General features: G+C 51.2%; 1 protein-coding gene across 5 annotated transcripts in view; it reads left to right on the top strand.

Moving 5' to 3' along the window:
- Positions 1-17,840, top strand: part of sorbs1 (sorbin and SH3 domain containing 1) — a 148,193-nt gene extending 130,353 nt beyond the window's left edge. For all 5 annotated transcript variants that reach the window (XM_033012767.1, XM_033012766.1, XM_033012769.1 and 2 more), the window contains 6 exons: positions 3,934-4,512; positions 7,877-7,975; positions 9,460-9,516; positions 11,186-11,376; positions 14,244-14,350; positions 17,263-17,840. In XM_033012767.1, the coding sequence (XP_032868658.1) occupies positions 3,934-4,512; positions 7,877-7,975; positions 9,460-9,516; positions 11,186-11,376; positions 14,244-14,350; positions 17,263-17,330 (1,101 nt within the window). In that variant the 3' untranslated portion in view covers positions 17,331-17,840. The remainder of the gene's footprint in view (positions 1-3,933; positions 4,513-7,876; positions 7,976-9,459; positions 9,517-11,185; positions 11,377-14,243; positions 14,351-17,262) is intronic.
- Positions 17,841-18,172: the final 332 nt, after the last annotated feature.

The following is an 18,172-nucleotide window of genomic DNA, read 5'->3' as shown; positions in this document are numbered from 1 at the left end:
AACTTCGTACAGACAGCACTTGAGATCAGGATGGAACGCGGGTCTCTAGCGCTGTAAGGCAGCAGTTTTACCGCTGCGCCACAGTGGCGATCACTATTACATGCCTGTACCACATCCAGTGCTAAGTGTGTGGACAGGTGAGCTGCCTCAGGGTGGCGTTGTGGTAGAGTTGCTGCCAGAGACTCCGGTTCAATCCTGACTTCGGGCACGGTTTGTCTGTGAGGAGTTTGCACGCTTTCCCTGTGACCACGTGGGTTTCCTCCGGTTGCTCCGGTTTCCTCCCACATCGCAAAGACGGTGCGTTTGTAGGTTAATTGGCTTGTGTAACTTTTCCCAGTGTACGGAGTGATCATTGGTCATTGTGGACTCGGTGGGCTGAAGGGCTGTTTCCGCACTGTATCCCCAAACTAAACTAAGCAACCTGCTTGTATCACATCCAGTGCTAAGTGTGTGTGGAAAGCAAAACTAGGTCAGTGTGACACAGTGGTGCAGCGGTAGAGTTGCTGCCTCACAGCACCAGAGGCCCCAGTTCGATCCTGACCTCGGGTGCTGTCTGTGTGGAGTTTATACGTCCTTCCCCTGATGCGTGAGTTTTCTCTGGTTTCCTCTCAATTCCAAAGACGAGCGGGTTTGTAAGTTTATTGGCTTCTGCATATTGTGTAGGGAGTGGATGAGAAAGTGGGATAACACAGAACTAGCGCGAACGGGTGATCGATGGTCGGCAAAGACTCGGTGGGCAGACGGGCTTGTTTCCACACTGCATCTCTAAACTCTGAACATTATCCCTTCGTCTCAGACAAAAAATGCTGGAGAAACTCACCGGGTGAGGCAGCATCTATGGAGAGAAGGAATAGGCGATGTTTCGGGTCGAGACTCTAAACGTCACCTATTCCTTCTCGCCATAGATGCTGCCTCACTCGCTGAGTTTCTTCAGCATTTTTTGTCTACCTTCGATTGTTCCAGCGTCTGCTGCTCTTTCTTAAACATCCCTTCCTCTTGTTTCCCTGGGTTACGTATACCCCTACCAAGGATCAAATTAGGCACAACTGACTCCCCTACCCTCACCCATTCCTCGATTTTGACCTCCTTCTCTCCTGTTCCATCCAAGAGCCAAGTGTGTTTTATTGCCATATGTCTTGAAATGGAAAATTGAAATTCCCCCTTGCAGCAGCACAAGACATGTAGACTTCGTACACAGTAAACACCAGAAAAACCGCAAAAAAAGTTAAATATATAACATTTTAATAAATAATCTTGTGTAATGACAACAATAAACCCCAAGTCCCTAGGGCATTCAAGGCAGCACATAGTTACAATACAATACAATACAATACAATACCGTTTATTTGTCATTTGAACCTCACATGAAGTTCAAACAAAATTTGGTTTCTGCAGCCATACAAGAAAAGAACCAAGACACACACCAACACAATTTACACAAACATCCATCACAGTGAATCTCCTCCTCACTGTGATGGAAGGCAAAGTCTTGTCTCTCCCCTGCTATCCATTCCTCTCCCGAAGTCAAAGTCAAAGCCCCCGGCGGGCGCTAGCAAGTCCCACGGCCATTTAAAGCCGCGCCGGGCGATGTAAGGCCCTACTCCAGGTCCCGATGTCGGAGCCCCCGGCAGGCGCTAGCAAGTCCGCGGCCATTTAAAGCCGCGCCGGGCAATGTAAGGCCCCGCTCCAGGTCACTCTCAACCCCGCAATGCGATCGGGAGAAGTCGCCGTTGCCGGTGCCCCGCAAAGAGGTCACCCACCGGGGACCCGCGAGTTCCCGGTGTCACCATCCACCGGAATCGGGTCGCAGCAGCGCGCCACCGCAGCTCTCCACGCTCCGAAGCCGGCCTGCTCCACGATGGTAGGTCCGCAGCTCCGCAGGCTCCGTGACTTGAGCTGTCGTTCTGGTTGGAGGCTGCTCCACGGTGCTAGGCCCCAACGGCAATGGAGACACGACAGGGAAAGTTCGGGTCCCCGTACAGGGAAGAGATCTAAAAGTTTCCCCCCCCCCCGCCCCCCACACGTACACAGTCAAAAAACCACCACAAGCTATACACTCAACAGGACAATAAAATAAAAAAAAGTTCGGAGCTTATTTGGAGGTTGTAGTGTTTAATAGCCCGATGGTTGGTGGGAAGAAGCTGCCCCCTGAGCCTGGACATTATGGGTACCTTCTTCCCGATGGCAAGATGGAAGTGTGGCCAGGGTGGTTGGGTGGCACGGTGATGTAACGGTAGAGCCCGGGTGTGATCCTGACCATTGGTGCTGTCTGTCTGTCTGTGTGGAGTTTGCTCGTTCTCTCTGTGACCTGCATGGGCTTTCCTCCCACACTTCAAAGACATGCTGGTCTGTAGGTTAAATGGCTTTGGTAAAATTGTAGGATAGTGCTGGTATATATGGGATGATCGCTGGTCGGCGCGGACTCGGTGGGCCGAAGGGCCTGTTTCCGTGCTATATCTTTAAAATTAAAAACTAAAACTAAAAGTCCCCAATGCATTGAAGGCAGTTCATAGTTCGGAGATCAGTTGGAGGTTGTAGTGTTCAATAGCCTGATGGCTGTGGGGAAGAAGCTGTTCCTGAACCTGGACGTTACAGTTTTCAGGCTCCTGTACCTTCTTCCCGATGGCAGTGGTGAAATGAGAGTGTGGCCAGGGTGGTGTGGGTCTCTGATGATGCTGGCTGCCTTTTTGAGGCAGCGACTCCTGTAGATCCCTTCGATGGTGGGGAGGTCAGTACCTGTGATGGACTGGGCAGTGCCCCGACTCGAAATGTTGTCTGTTCATTTCCGTCCACGGATGCTGCCTGACCTGTTGAGTTACAACAGATTCTTGATTGGTACGGGAGTCAAGGGTTTCGGGGAGAAGGCGGGAAAATTGGGTTGAGAGTGAGAGATAGATCAGCCATGATTGAATGGCGAAGTGGACTTGATGGGCAGAATGGCCTAATTCTGCTCATATAACTTATGAATTTATGAACTGATAATAAATTATCAGTTGCACAGGGTAACTAGACCATATCAATGCAAACCGAAGTGCGTAGTGAAACCAATGCAATCTACCTGGGTCTTGTACACTCTGGAGTTTAGAAGGATGAGAGGCAATCTCATTGAAACATACAAGATTGTTAAGGGCTTGGACACACTAGAGGCAGGAAACATGTTCCCGATGTTGGGGGAGTCCAGAACCAGGGGCCACAGTTTAAGAATAAGGAGTAAGCCATTTAGAACGGAGACGAGGAAACACTTTTTCTCACAGAGAGTGGTGAGTCTGTGGAATTATCTGCCTCCGAGGGTGGTGGAGGCAGGTTCTCTGGATGCTTTCAAGAGAGCTAGATAGGGCTCTTAAAAAATAGCAGAGTCAGGGGATATGGGGAGAAGGCAGGAACGGGGTACTGATAGTGGATGATCAGCCATGATCACATTGAATGGCGGTGCTGGCTCAAAGGGCCGAATGGCCTACTCCTGCACCTATTGTCTATTGTCTATAGACTATTGTCTACCTCTGTCCAAACCTCAGTATTAGCCACTAAGCACTGGAATTATTCCAGAATTATTATGGAATGGAGCCATTCTAAATTTCCTGACCATCGTCTCCTTTGATCTGTCATTTTCACACCTTACCCCTCCATATCTCTAAACTCCCTCTCCCCTGACTCTCAGTCTGAAGAAGGGTCTCGAACTGAAACGTCGCCCATTCCTTCTCTCCAGAGATGCTGCCTGCCCCGCTGAGTTACTTGGTTTAATTTTTCGAAGGTAGACGAAAATGCTGGAGAAACTCAGCGGGTGAGGCAGCATCTATGGAGCGAAGGAATAGGTGACGTTTCGGGTCGAGACCCTCCTTCAGATTTAATTTCCTCGTGTGTCTTTTTATTGATGTGTTGTAGCCTCTCCGTCTCCATCTAGTGACATGCCTTTCTCTTCTCTTTTGTTTGAAGTTCTCGGGTAATTCTGCTCGCCCCACGCCATCTCCTCCTCCTCCCCCTCCACTGCCCCACTATCCCAGGGTGTTCTCTCCCGATCTGCAATCCATCACATCCGACTGGATCTCGCTGACCATGGGGGTGTCCCCACTCGCCACCCCTCCGCTGCCCCCTCTCCCTGAAGACTTCCCCGCGGACTGGGACGAGGCTGGCACCTTGGCGGTGAATGCCACCCCGTTCCCGGTTGCCGGGGCCGGTGATGCCACCCCCCAGCCTCCGCCCCGGTGCCAACGCTCGTGGGAGCAGGTGCAGGGCGTGCCCCTTCCCGCCGTCGCAACTGGTCGCGGCTCTCCAACTCTGTCTGCCGCTCGTCCCGGCGCGGGACCGGCCAACGCGGAGAGCTGGCGACGCGGGCGAGACGCGGGCGACCCTTTGTCGGCCGGTGGGCAGAATCCAGGTGGTCATGACCTGGCCCGGCGGCCGTGGGCAACAGAGAGGCTCCCTACCGCAGCGTTCAAAGACCACGCACTGTCCGAAGAGCTTCTAAGGATGATGCAGGGACAGACCAGGCAGCAAACGGAGACGAAGGATAAGGTACCGGTAGCATGGTTGGTGTGCAGTGGACCACATCTCCTGTGTGTGACATCACAGCATGCTCACCCCCAGCGGTTAACCCCTTAACAATGACTGGAGAAGATTCAAGAAGGTTGGGCAATGGGTGAAGCAAATCTCAACACCACATCACGTATTGTCTTTCCCCTGGCTGGTTAGCATACAACAAGAGCTTTTCACTGTACCTCAGTACACGTGGCAATAAACTAAACCCATCTGAGCTGTGGCATTTAGACCATTGAGCCCTCTGGTCTGATACCATCCTTACAGGCAGCAAACCAGCCACCAGTGCCATGGAGCTCTGCGGCACAGAAACAGGCCCTTCGGCCCATCACGTCCAGACTGGCCAGAACGTGACTGCAGACCCGCCAACCTGACTGACTCTTTAACGTCCTCGGGGGAGTGGGAAATAAATGCCAGGCAGTCTTTGGTGACCTGGCGAAGGGTCCCGACCCAAAATGTCACCCATCCTTCTCCACAGAGGCTGCCTGACCCACTGAGTTACTCCAGCGCTTTGTGTCTATATAGAGTAGCATCAGCTCCACCTACAGCCTTAAGTAACACAACCATACAGAACCACAGCACTGTCCGTGATAGCAGCTGGCAATGATGGAGAGACAGAATGTTTCTTTACAATGGGCTTTATTCCATCGCTTTCTATTATCTCCATCCCTTCCTCATATCCGTTGTTTTCGACCACCTGTGACGGGTGCCGGCAAGTTGCCGAACAAATTGCGTAAGTGGGACAGGCCCTTTAATTAGTACAGTTGTCAGGGGGTATGGGGAGAAGGGGGGAGAGATAGATCAGCCATGATTGAATGGCGGAGTGGACTTGATGGGCCGAACGGCCTAATACTGCTGCTATCCCTCCATCCGTCTTGCCCCTCCATCCCCATTCCAACACCCTCCACCTCCCTCAATCTACGTTTTGCATCCCACCTCCGCCCCTTTCCCCGTCTTGTTCAACATAGAATCTCATGGCTGGGATTGCCTGCAGGTTGGGTTTATTCCTGGAGGACACATCAAGGGATCTCTGGCTGCCTCATTGAACAGTCTTTCTCAATCACCATTTCTAACCGCACCAAGCCATTCAAAGAAAATGGTTTTAACCGTCAAGGATTCCTCTTCCTGGTGCCCCAGGCTGCTGTGTTTATGGGATAAACTTTAATACCTGGAGTTGCCCAGACCACCCTGAGTTCTCCAGAACACCCTGAGATCTACAGGACACCGAGAGATCTCCTGAACACCCTGGGACCCTTGGATCTCCTGGCCTCCCTAAGACTTCTTGGCCATCTTAGGAGTTCCTGGCCACCCTGAGATTTCCAGGCCTCCCTGAGACCTTCAGGCCACACAAGTACATCCAAGCCACTCTGCGATCTCCTGTCCAACCCGGGATCTCCAGGTCACCCTGATACCTCCAGGCCACACTGAGATCTCCTGGTCACCCTTGCACCTTTCCCACCCTGGAACCTCTGTGCACCATTGCATCTTCCAAGGCCCCCTTGGAATCTCCATGATCTCCAGGCCTCCCTTGGACCTCCAGGCCATGTGAGACCTTCAGGCATCCCTGGGACCTCTAGTCAACCTTGAAACCTCTATGCACCCCTGGAAACTACGCAACCATGGACCTCCAGGCCATTTTGGGATCTTCATGACCACCATGGGACTTCCTGGCCACCCTGGAGTCCCCATGCCACCCTGGCCTGTTGGCAGCCGTGCCATGTGCTGTGCTGGGCATGTGCATGCCGTGCTGTGGTTTGACGGATGAAGGACTAACACCACCCGCGGGGGGTGGGGGTTCGGGAGGTGGGTGAGGGGGGGGGGGGATGGGGTAGAGTTACAACCTCTCAAGTGCCTCCACCTCCCACGTGCCTGACTGGCACTGCTCTCCCACTAGCGAGGAGTATCTCCGATCTCCCGGAAGGTGTGTGCGGGGAATGTGCCTGCGTTTCTGGAGCCTGTTGGACACAGCTTGTTGTGTGGAAAAGCCATCATCGCATGAACCCTGTTGGAGTGTTGGGTTTTGTTCCGTGAACGATGTCCGCCCACGACCAAATCACCCTCAGGCTCACGTTCTCACTCTTTCCAGCTGCTCCCACCTCATCCCCCCCTCTGGCCCCCTTCTCCATATCATCACCAGTTCCCCAGCGCCCCATGTAACCACTCGACTGTACATCCACATCTCCCTGTGCTCCACTCCTCCCCCACCAGCCAACGCACACAGCACAAAACCCTCCGACATTTTCGCCACCTCCAACGGGATCCCACCACTAGTCACATTTTCCCATCTCCCTTTCCGCTTTCTGCAGAGACCATTCCCCTCCGCAACTCCCTGGTCAACTCGCCCCTTCCCACCCACACCATCCCCTCCCCAGGTACCTTCCCCTGCAACCGCAAAAGATGCAACACCTGTCCCTAAACCTCCTCCCTCGACTGTCGAAGGGCCCTGACAGTCCTTTCAGGTGAGACAGAGGTTCACTTGCACCTCCTCCAACCTCATCTGCTGTACCCACTGTTCTCAGTGTGGACTCCTATATAGCGGAGAGACCAAGCACAGACTGGGCGATCTTTTTGCTGAACACCTCCGCTCAGTCCACCTAGACCCACACGATCTTAACTCCCCTTCCCTTTCCCACACTAACCTTTCTGTCCTGGGCCTCCTCCATTGTCAGAGTGCTGCCAAACACAAATTGGAGGAACTGCGCCTCATATTTTGCTTGGACAGCTTACAACCCAGCGGTATGAACATTGTTTTCTCTAATTTCAAGTAACCCCTGCCAACCATCTTTCAACCCCCCACCCTCATCCTAGTCATCCTGCTAGTTCCACTATTCACATCCCTGTCTCCTTTCGTTATCGCCTCTTCCCCAGCCAACAATGGACCATTGTGGGCTCCACCCTTCCTTGGACATCTGTTGCCGGCCCTGCTTTGTTCTAGTCTTTTACCTCCAGATCCCCCTCCCCTCTACTTTCAGTCTGAAGATGGGTCCCGACCCGAAACGCCACCCATCCTTTTTCTCCAGAGATGCTGCCTGACCCGCAGAGTTACCACAGCACTGTGTATCTAGCCGTGGTATAAACCAGCATCTGCAGTTCCTTCCTACACGTCTCAACTCTTGCTATCACTGACATGCTCCCTTGTAGCCTCTGCTGCTCCCCTCTCTTCCACTTTGACCCTCTATCACTGGTCTCCGCACTGTTGCACCCTCTCCCACCTGCCTCTCACTTGTTTTTCCTTCCTCTATTCAACACGTCCTTTCTTGTGAAGTGCTGCCACACTTTCACCCTCTCCCCGCTCTAACCCCTGAGAAATATTAATGTATGTTGGCGTCTTTTGTGTCTGCAGCCCAGCTCGAGGAGTGACAGTGGAGCAGGAGGGCGATTTGCAAGGAGCCCTGTCTTTTCTGATTCTCCAGTTAACATGCTGAACTCTGCTTCTCTTGTGGTGAGTCTGGGCCAGTCCGATCAATGGTGTGAGTGGTGCAGACTCTCAGAGATGGTGAGCTGCACGAGACATCACTGCTGCCTGCTGCATTTCCAAGGGACCTTTCCTGACCTCAGCACATCCCACTGAGTCCGCACCGACCCCGCATATTAACACTAACCACACACTGAGGACAATTTACAATTTACAATTTCACCGAAGCCAATTAACCTACAAACCTGCACGTCTTTGGAGTGTGGGAGGAAACCGGAGCACCCGGAGAAAACCTACATGGTAGGAGAATGTACAAACTCCATACAGACAGCGCCCGTAGTCAGGGTCAAACCCAGGTCTGTGGCGCTGTGAGGCAGCAACTCTACCGCTGCGCCACCCAATTAATATACGGACTGACTAATCCACAAACCTGAACAGAGAATGTGTGTGAAATGTATCTCAATATTAGCGTCATAGTCACACAGCCTGGAAACGGGCCCATCGGCACAACTTGCCCATGCCAACCAAGAAGTTCCATATACACTAGTCCCACCTGTCTGCTTTTGGTCCATGTCCATATTAGTGCAGCAGCAGAATTGCTGCCTCACAGCAACAGACACTCGGGTTTGATCCTGACTACAGGTGCTGTCTGTACGGAATTTGTACTATCTCCTACCGTAGGTTTTCTCCGGGTGCTCCAGTTTCCTCCCACACTCCAAAGACGTGCAGGTTTGCAGGTTAATTGGCTTCGGTGAAATTGAACATTGTCCCTCGTGTGTGTAGGATAGTGTTAGCGTGTGGGGGTCGCTGGTCGGCACGGGCGGTGAGACAAAAGGCCTGTTTTTGAGCTCTATCCCTAAACTACACAAAAAATCCCTCTCAACCTTACCTATCTGTGCACCCGTCCAAATATCTTCTAATCTGTTCAGTGCCACCCCTGATTATACCCGGGTCAGGGCCAATAGTGAAAATAAACTTTCAACAGGTTAAACTTTGTTATAGTAATATTGTAATATAGTAGTATTGTTTTGTATCCAAGCACATGGAATATTTCCTGAATGAACTGAAGTGATCACATATATCATCCTTCCACGCTCTTCATTTCTGACCCTTCCTGTCACTTATCGAGTGCTGGACAAAAATGCTGGAGAAACTCAGCGGGTGCAGCAGCATCTATGGAGCGAAGGAAATAGGCAACGTTTCGGGCCGAAACATTGCCTATTTCCTTTGCTCCATAGATGCTGCTGCACCCGCTGTGTTTCTCCAGCATTTTTGTCTACCTTCGATTTTCCAGCATCTGCAGTTCCTTCTTAAACTCTTATCGAGTGCTAGTACTTGCTGCCAATCCTTCCCCTGTGTTGCCTCTCTACTACCTCCGGCCCCTTCCCCTGCTACTGAGCTCGCGATGTACGGCTGGTTGTCTGATAATGCTGTTGGCCTTCGTATAACCCGTGTGAAGCGAATAACACATGCTGCAATTTTTCCCTTTCTAATTCGCCCGGCGGCCGCAGCCTTCTCATCATTCGTTGCGAGGACCAGACCTGACAGAGTCTGAGAGGAGCTATGTGGTAAGATGCAACTCACACAGCGGGGCTTTGCAAGGCTTGACAGGCATTGTACTAAACTAACGCTGGTGCAGGTCCACCTCCAATTGTCCAGCAGCTTGGTGCCACAGATTGTGTGAATGGACGATACTTTATTATCACAAGTGACCGTGATATTCTTTGTTTTGCGTACCCAAGGTATGCCAAGAGTGGCCACATAAAGGGCACCGACAAAGTTACAGAGTATCCCGCGCTGGGTCCTCCTATCTTCAGTCTCCGCCATTGTCAGTGAGGCTAAACGCAAATTGGAGGAACAGCATCTCATATTTCACTTCGGCAGCTTACAGCCCAGTGGTATGAATATTGATTTCTCTCACTTCAGGTAGCCCCACATTCCCTCTCTCTCCATCCCTCCCCCACCCAAGTCACACCAGCTTCCAGTTTTCGCCCAACAAACAGCTGACGATGGCCTGTTTCCTTTATCATTGCATATCTTTCATTCATAGTTCTTTATCTCTCCACATCACCGTCTATATCTCTCGTTTCCCTTATTCTTAACCAGTCTGAAGAAGGGTCTTGATCCGAAACGTCAACCATTCCTTCTCTCCAGAGTTAAAACCAGCATCTGCCGTCCCCCCCACGCTGGGTCCTCCTTTGTTAAAAGCTTTCCGCGGATTATCCGTTTTGCCGGCCTCCGAGAGGAGTCCAACGACACGGGAACGGTCTGCCTCAGCCGCCTGGATACTGGGCCGCAAAGTCGTGCCTGGGAAGTCGGCTATGGGAACGGATCCGCCAGCTCCGGCCGGGCCAGAGTTCCAGAGCCCCGGCCACGGGGGGTTAATCCGACACCCCCCCCCCCCCCGATCGGCCGCCAAAGTCCCGATGAGGTCGAGATCGGCCGTCTCACACGACCTGGGCGCCACATTCTTGGGGGGACTTCCGAGGGTGGGATTTCAAGTGCGTTCCCGTAATTTTGTCCAGATTAAAAGAGGTGCTGGATGACCATTTGCCGGATAATCGCTGGTGGACCTATAATCGCATAGAGAATGTGACCAGGCAGGAGCCAGTGCTTTATATGGTAGATGTTAATGCCCCTGTCCCACTTAGGAAACCTGAACGGAAACATCTGGAGACTTTGCGCCCCACCCAAGGTTTCCGTGCGGTTCCCGGAGGTTGCAGGTGGTTGCCGGAGGTTGCAGGTAGTGGAAGCAGGTAGGGAGACTGACAAAAACCTCCGGGAACCGCACGGAAACCTTGTGTGGGGCGCAAAGTCTCCAGAGGTTTCTGTTCAGGTTTCCTAAGTGGGACAGGGGCATAACGGTCCAACAATGACTGAGCTCTTGTTTTACATTTGAGGAAAGCATGGAATCTGCTTTAGAATTAATAATTCACCGAAAGAGTGCATGATTATTAATAAATTGTGTTTAAGATAAAGAAAAACTAACTGCCAGATCTTTGTGCTACATTTTTTAATCCCGGAATTAAATCTGCTTTCTTCTCTATCTTGCCTGTTTCTCCATGCTTGCCTCTGGATTACTCCGTGACCTCCCGGAACCTTCGACATGCCGTAACTTGCTGGAACCCTCTCCCCTATCTCCCCTTGTGTGCCTCTCTCCCCCACCTCTCTCTTCCCCCTCCCCCCCCCCCACCCCTCTCCGCCCGGGCGCTTGTGTGGACGGCCCTAACCCGTCAGGAAACCGTCTGCAATGAAATAATTAACATTGCAGAAAAATCCGTTCACTACTGCAGTAACCTGTCCCACCCACTGCACTCTCTACACAAGGTGTCTGCCCATGACAGTAAACAGTCTCTCATCATTTCTCACCAACCTCAGGGGCAACAGCGAGGAGGCAGCCTAGAGCAGACCCACGCTCCAACTACCCTGTAAGTACTCTCTACATCTCCTTCATTGTTTGGTCGTGGCGGTAGAGTCGCTGCCGCACAGCGCCTGAGACACGGGCTCGATCCTGACTTGTTCTGCACGTTCTCCCCGTGACCCACGTGGGTTTTCTCCGAGAACTTCGGTTTCGTCCCGCACTCCAAAGACATCCAGGTCTGCAGGTTAATTGGCTTGTTGCGTGCAAAGATCTTATAGATCCGCTATAAGATCTTTGGTTGTGTGTGTAAAAACTGTCCCCAGTGTGTGTAGGGTAGTGTTAATAATAATAATAATGGATGGGATTTATATAGCGCCTTTCTAATACTCAAGGCGCTTTACATCGCATTATTCATTCACTCCTCAGTCACACTCGGTGGTGGTAAGCTACTTCTGTAGCCCCTGGGGCAGACTGACGGAAGCGTGGCTGCCAATCTGCGCCTACGGCCCCTCCGACCACCACCAATCACTCACACACATTCACACACATTCACACACAGGCAAAGGTAGGTGAAGTGTCTTGCCCAAGGACACAACGACAGTATGCACTCCAAGCGGGATTCGAACCGGCTACCTTCCGGTTGCCAGCCGAACACTTAGCCCATTGTGCCATCTGTCGTCCCAAGGCGCCATCTGTCGTCCCAAGTGCGGGGATGTGCGGGGATCGCTGGTTGGCACGGACTCAGTGGGCTGAAGGGCCTGTTTCTGCGCTGTATCTCTAAATTAAACTAAACTAAACTAAAATCATCGTCTGCTTTCATAAGTTCAAAAGTGATAGGAGCAGAATTAGGCCATTCGGCCCATCATATCTACTCCGCCATTCCATCATGGCTGATCAATCATTCTCTCTCAATCCAATTCTCCCCATAACGCCTGACACCGATACTAATCAAGAATCTATCTATATCTACCTTAAAAATATCCATTAACTTGGCTTCCACAGCCTTCTATGGCAATGAATTCCACAGATTCACCACCCTCTGACTAAAGAAATTCCTCTCCTTTCTAAAGCGATGTCCTTTAATTCCAAGGCTATGACATCTGATCCTAGGCTACAACACCAATCCCACATCCACTCTCTACAACCTTTCACTATTTGGTAATTTTCAATGAGGTTCCTTCTAAAGTCCAGTAAGTACAGGCCCAGTGCCGTCAAACGCTCTTCATTTGTTAACCTGCTCATTCCTGGGATCATTCTCGTAAACATCCTCTGGACCCTCTCCAGAGCCAGCACGTCATTCCTCAGACATGGGGCCCAAAATTGCTCCCAATACTACAAATGTGTTCTGACCGGCGCCTCAAAGAGCCTCAGCATTACATCCCTGTTTTTGTATTCTAGTCATGAAATAAATGCTAGCATTGTGTTGATCTGTCTTTTTCACACCTTATCCTTCCATATCTCGAGTTTCCCTCTCCTTGGCTCTCAGTCTGAAGAAGGGTCTCGACCCGAAAGGTCACCCATTCCTTCTCTACAGAGGTGCTGCCTGTCCCGCTGAGTTACTCCAGCTTTTTGTGTCTGTCCTGTAAGTATCCAGGCAAGGACCATCCAATCCATGTTCGCACCTGTAGCAAACTGGACTAGGTTTAAGTGGGTTATTGGAGTGAAGTGCCTCTCACTGTGATAACGTCCCTCTGCCCCCGGGAGAACTGATCCTCAGCATAATGAAGAAGACAGACACAAAATGCTGGAGTAACTCTATTACACCACTGCGAAAAGATGGCACTCCATTTTGAATTTGTGAATGACTGCTCACTGAGGCTTTTCCCTGGTGGCATCAAAGCCATCCACCCAGTAACTGATGCTGTCCTGGCCTGGATGTCTGCCCTTGATCTACAACTGTAGGCTGTGCACGCCTTGTGCAAGAAGAAGATCTGCTTGCTCTCATAGGTCAGTGCATTGAATACAAGAGTCAAGAAGCCATGATGCAGCTTTGTACCACTTTGGCTAGGTCGAATTTAGAGTATTGGGTGCAGTTCTGGTCGCCCCATTACAGGAAGTATTTTTAGTTTAGTTTAGAGATACAGCGTGGAAACAGGCCCTTCGGCCCATGGAGTCCACACCAACCAACAATCATCGCACACTGAAGAAGGATCTCGACCCGAAACGTCACCCATTCCTTCGCTCCATAGATGCTGCCTCACCCGCTGAGTTTCTCCAGCATTTTTGTCTACCACCGCATGCTAACGCTATCCTAGACACACAAGGGATAATTTATAATTAGACCAAGCCAATTAACCTACAAACCTGTACCTCTTTGGAGTGTTGGAGGAAACCAGAGTTCTGGGAGGAGACTGGAGTTACCGGAGAAAACCCACGCAGGTCACGGGGAGAATGTACGAACTCTGTACAGACAAGTGCCCGTGGCCAGGATCAAACCCGGGTCTCTGGAGATGTAAGGCAGCAACTCTACCGCTGCGCCCTATGTGAAGTATGCAAAGGCTTTGGAACGGAAAAAGAGGAGGTTTATGGGAATGATGCCTGGATTACGGAGGTATTAGCTACAGAGAGGTTGGACAGAAATAGTCGGGGCGGGGTGAAGGGTGGGGGGGGTTGTGGGATATTGGGAGAAATGGTTTGCAGATTTAAGTGGGGTACAGGAAAAAGAGGGGGGAGAAACGGAGGGTGATTGTTGGTTAGTTAGCTGACCAACTGCATCGATCCGATCGGGTGCAGGACTTTAGTTATAGAGTGATTCAGCGTGGGAACAGGCCTTTCGGCCCAACTTGCCCATGCCGACCAACATGTCCCAGCTACACCAGTCCCACTTGACTGCGACTGGCCCATATCCCTCTAAACCTGTCCGATCCGTGTACCTGTCTAATGGACTTTCTCGAGTTTAACACTGTTAAATGTCTGGAATGTTTTTTCCCCCAGATTCCAAGCACTGTACAGCTACATCCCACAGAATGAAGATGAGTTGGAGCTACAGGAAGGTGACGTGGTCGATGTGATGGAGAAGTGTGATGATGGCTGGTTTGTCGGTGAGCACGGGGTCTTGCCTGAACAGGAGGTGTCCCCTCAGAGGGCGGTGGGTGTGTGGAACGGGCTGCCAGAGGAGGTAGTTGAGGCAGGTCACAGAGTCATACACCGTGGAAACAGGCCCTTCGGCCCAACTTGCCCATACCGACCAACATGTCCCATCTACACTAGTCCCACCTGCCTACCTTTGGCCCATATCCCTCCAAACCTGTCCTATCCATGTACCTATCTAACTGTTTCTTAAACATTGGGATAGTCCCAGCCTCAACTACATCCCCCGGCAGCTCGTTCCATACACCCACCACCCTTTGCGTGAAAAAGTTACCCCTCAGGTTCCTATTAAACCCTTCACCTTTGAACCTAAGTGGAATTCTCTGCCTCAGAGGGCGGTGGAGGCAGGTTCTCTGGATGCTTTCAAGAGAGAGCTAGATAGGGCTCATAAATAGCGGAGTCAGGGGATATGGGGAGAAGGCAGGAACGGGGTACTGATTGGGGATGATCAGCCATGATCACATTGAATGGCGGTGCTGGCTAGAAGGTCCAAATGCCTACTCCTGCACCTATTGTCTATTGTCTATTGTCCTCTGGTCCTGGATTCCCCTGCTCTGGGCAAGGGACCCTGTGCGTCTACCTGATCTATTCCTTAAACACACGTACTATAATGACATTTAAAATACACTAAATCATTAGGGGAATAGACTGAGAATGCACAGAATCTTTTAACCAGAGTAGGGGAAGGCCAAGAGGACATAGGTTTAAGGTGAGAGGGGGAAAGATTTAATAGGAATGTGAGGGGTAGCTTTTTCACACAGAGATTGGCGGGAATATGGAAGGAGCTGCCAGAGGAGGTGGTTGAGCCAGATACTGTAACACATTTAGAAGACATTTGGACATCTACAAGGATAGGAGCAGTTTAAAGGGATGTGGATGAAATGCAGGCAGACGAGACTAGCTTAGCTGGGGCATCTTGGTCGGCATGGGCAGGTTGGGCCGAAGGGCCTGTTTTCGTGCTGTGTGATTATGTTTCTATGACTCTAGTAGGGGAATCAAGGTGTTTTGGGTCGAGTCCCTTCTTCAGACAGGGATACGAATGGAATGGAGGGATCTGGGTCACTTGCAGGCACAAGAGATTAGCTTCCCTTGGCATCGGGGGGGGGGGCACGGTGGTGCAGCGGTAGAGTTGCAGCCTCACAGCACCAGAGACCCGGCTTAGATCCTGACTACGGGTGCTGTCTGTACGGAGTTTGTACGTTCTCCCCGTGACCTGCGAGGGTTTTCTCTGAGTTCTTCAGTTTCCTCCCACACTCCAAAGGCGTACATGTTTGTAGGTTAATTAGCTTCGGTAACAATTCCTAGTGTGTAGGATAGTGCTAGTATACGGGGATCGCTGGTCAGTGCCGACTCACTGGGCTGAAGGGCCTGTTTCCATGCTGTATCTCTAAACTAAACTAAACTAAAAAATAATGACCAGAACTGCACACAATAGTCTAAATTCGACTGAACCAAAGATGTATAAAGCTGCATCATGGCTTCTTGACTTATACTCAATGCCCCGAGCTATGAAAACTAGCAGATCACATGCCTCCTTTACTGCTCTATCTACCTATGTTGCCTTACATAGAAAATAGGTGCAGGAGTAGGCCATTCGGCCCTTCGAGCCCGCACCGCCATTCAATATGATCATGGCTGATCATCCAACTCAGTATCCTGTACCTGCCTTCTCCCCATACCTCCTGATTCCTTTAGCCACAAAGGCCACATCTAACTCCCTCTTAAATATAGCCAATGAACTGGCTTCAACTACATTCTGTGGCAGAGAATTCCAGAGATTCACCACTCTCTGCGTGAAAAATGTTTTTCTCATCTCGGTCCTAAAAGACTTCCCCCTTATCCTTAAACTGTGACCCCTTTGTTCTGGACTTCCCCAACATCGGGAACAATCTTCCTGCATCTAGCCTGTCCAACCCCTTAAGAATTTTGTAAGTTTCTATAAGATTCCCCCTCAATCTTCCAAATTCTAGCGAGTACAAGCCGAGTCTATCGAGTCTTTCTTCATATGAAAGTCCTGACATCCCAGGAATCAGTATTCTCGTATTTATTCATCTTCCTCTTACAAGCATGTGTTCAGTTGTGTTCAGTTCTGGGCACAATGTTATAGGAAATATATTGTCAAGCTTGAAAGGGTTCAGAGAAGATTTATGAGGATGTTGCCAGGACTAGAGGGTCTGAACTATCGTGAGAGATTGAGTAGGCTGGGTCTCTATTCCTTGGAGCACAGGAGGATGATGCACAGATTCTCTTGCCCAGAGTAGGGGAATCGAGGAACAGAGGACATAGGTTCAAGGTGAAGGGAAACGATTTAATAGGAATCTGAGGGGTAGCCTTTTCACACAGTGTATGTATATATTGAGTGTATGGAACAAGCTGCCAGAGGAGGTAGTTGAGGCAGGGACTATCCCAACGTTTAAGAAACAGTTAGGCAGGTACATGGATAGGACAGGTTTGGAGGGATATGGGCCAAATGCGGGCAGCTGGGACTAGTGTTCCTGGGACATGTTGGCCAGTGTCCGCAAGTTGGCCCGAAGGGCATGTTTCCACACTGTATCACTCTATGACTCCAGTATCTTCCCCACTACTGATGTCAGGCTATATGGTCTATAATTCCCTGATTTCCCTCTCCCTCCTTTCCTCTATTTGTATGTTAATTGGCTTGATATAAATGTAAAATTGTCCCCTAGCGTGTGTAGGATAGTGTTAGTGTGCGGGTATCGGACTCTGTGGGCTGAAGGGCCTGTCTCCACTCTGTATCACACACAAATTACATGAAAAAAAATCATGTGGGCCGAATGGCCTGTCTCTGTGCTGTGTCGTTCTGTGTTCATCCCGACTGACTGTGCTCTTGCTCCTCCTACAGGGACGTCCAGAAGAACCAGGCAGTTTGGCACGTTTCCAGGCAACTATGTCAAGCCGTTGAATTTGTAGAATGCGGACTTGGCGGTGAACGTCCGGCGATCCAACGCTTGCTTTGACACGGGTGGAGGTTCCCTCAGCAGTGGGGTAGTCTGAACAGCGCATCGCAGTCTGCAGCCTGGCATAAAACGTTCTGCTTGCTGTACAAAGGGTCTTTACTTTACCTGAACTAGGGTTGCCAACTTTCTCACTCCCAAACAAGGGCCAAAATAAGGGACAAATTCCCAACGGCAATTCGTTGACAGACTCGGCCGTGGCTGAGTGAATGATGAGTTGGCCCGGATGCTGGATTGCACACAAAGCCCAGCCCATGGACCAGCTGAGGAGTTTTGGGCTGGGCGCCGGACTTTGAGCGCGACATGGCGCGGCCGTGGACAATGGCGCGACTCCTCAGCTGACCTGCCGGCTGGGCTTTGTGTTCTGCTGCACGCACCCCATCCAACTCATGAACCGATGATCGGCCATGAGAAGGAGGGGTGGTGGTGTCGGCGGTAAGCGAAGGTCTGAAGGTCGGACAGCTGGACGGGCTGCCGACCGACGGGGCCATGGGCGAGGCGCTGCTGCTGCTGCACTCCATGGGCTGCACTACGTCGGGACGGGTGAGGCGGGGCCGGACGCGGCGCTCCAACCCGACAGTCCCCTCGACCCGAGTTGTAGCAGTCAAATACGGGACAAGGGCGGTCCCGTACGGGACAAACCAATTTAGCCCAATATACGGGATGTCCTGGCTAATACGGGACAGTTGGCAACCCTAACCTGAATACACGTGGAGTGTACTGGCCAAGTGAGAAGGCGTGAGTGGTACGTTAGCGTAGGTCGTGAGTTTGCTGACTGTGGGTGGGTGTGCATTGGCC

This window comes from Amblyraja radiata, chromosome 37 (assembly GCF_010909765.2).
Source record: "Amblyraja radiata isolate CabotCenter1 chromosome 37, sAmbRad1.1.pri, whole genome shotgun sequence".
NCBI lineage: Eukaryota > Metazoa > Chordata > Chondrichthyes > Rajiformes > Rajidae > Amblyraja > Amblyraja radiata.
The sequence above is the reverse complement of the archived record's forward strand: the minus strand, read 5'-3'. Positions and strand labels throughout refer to the sequence as shown.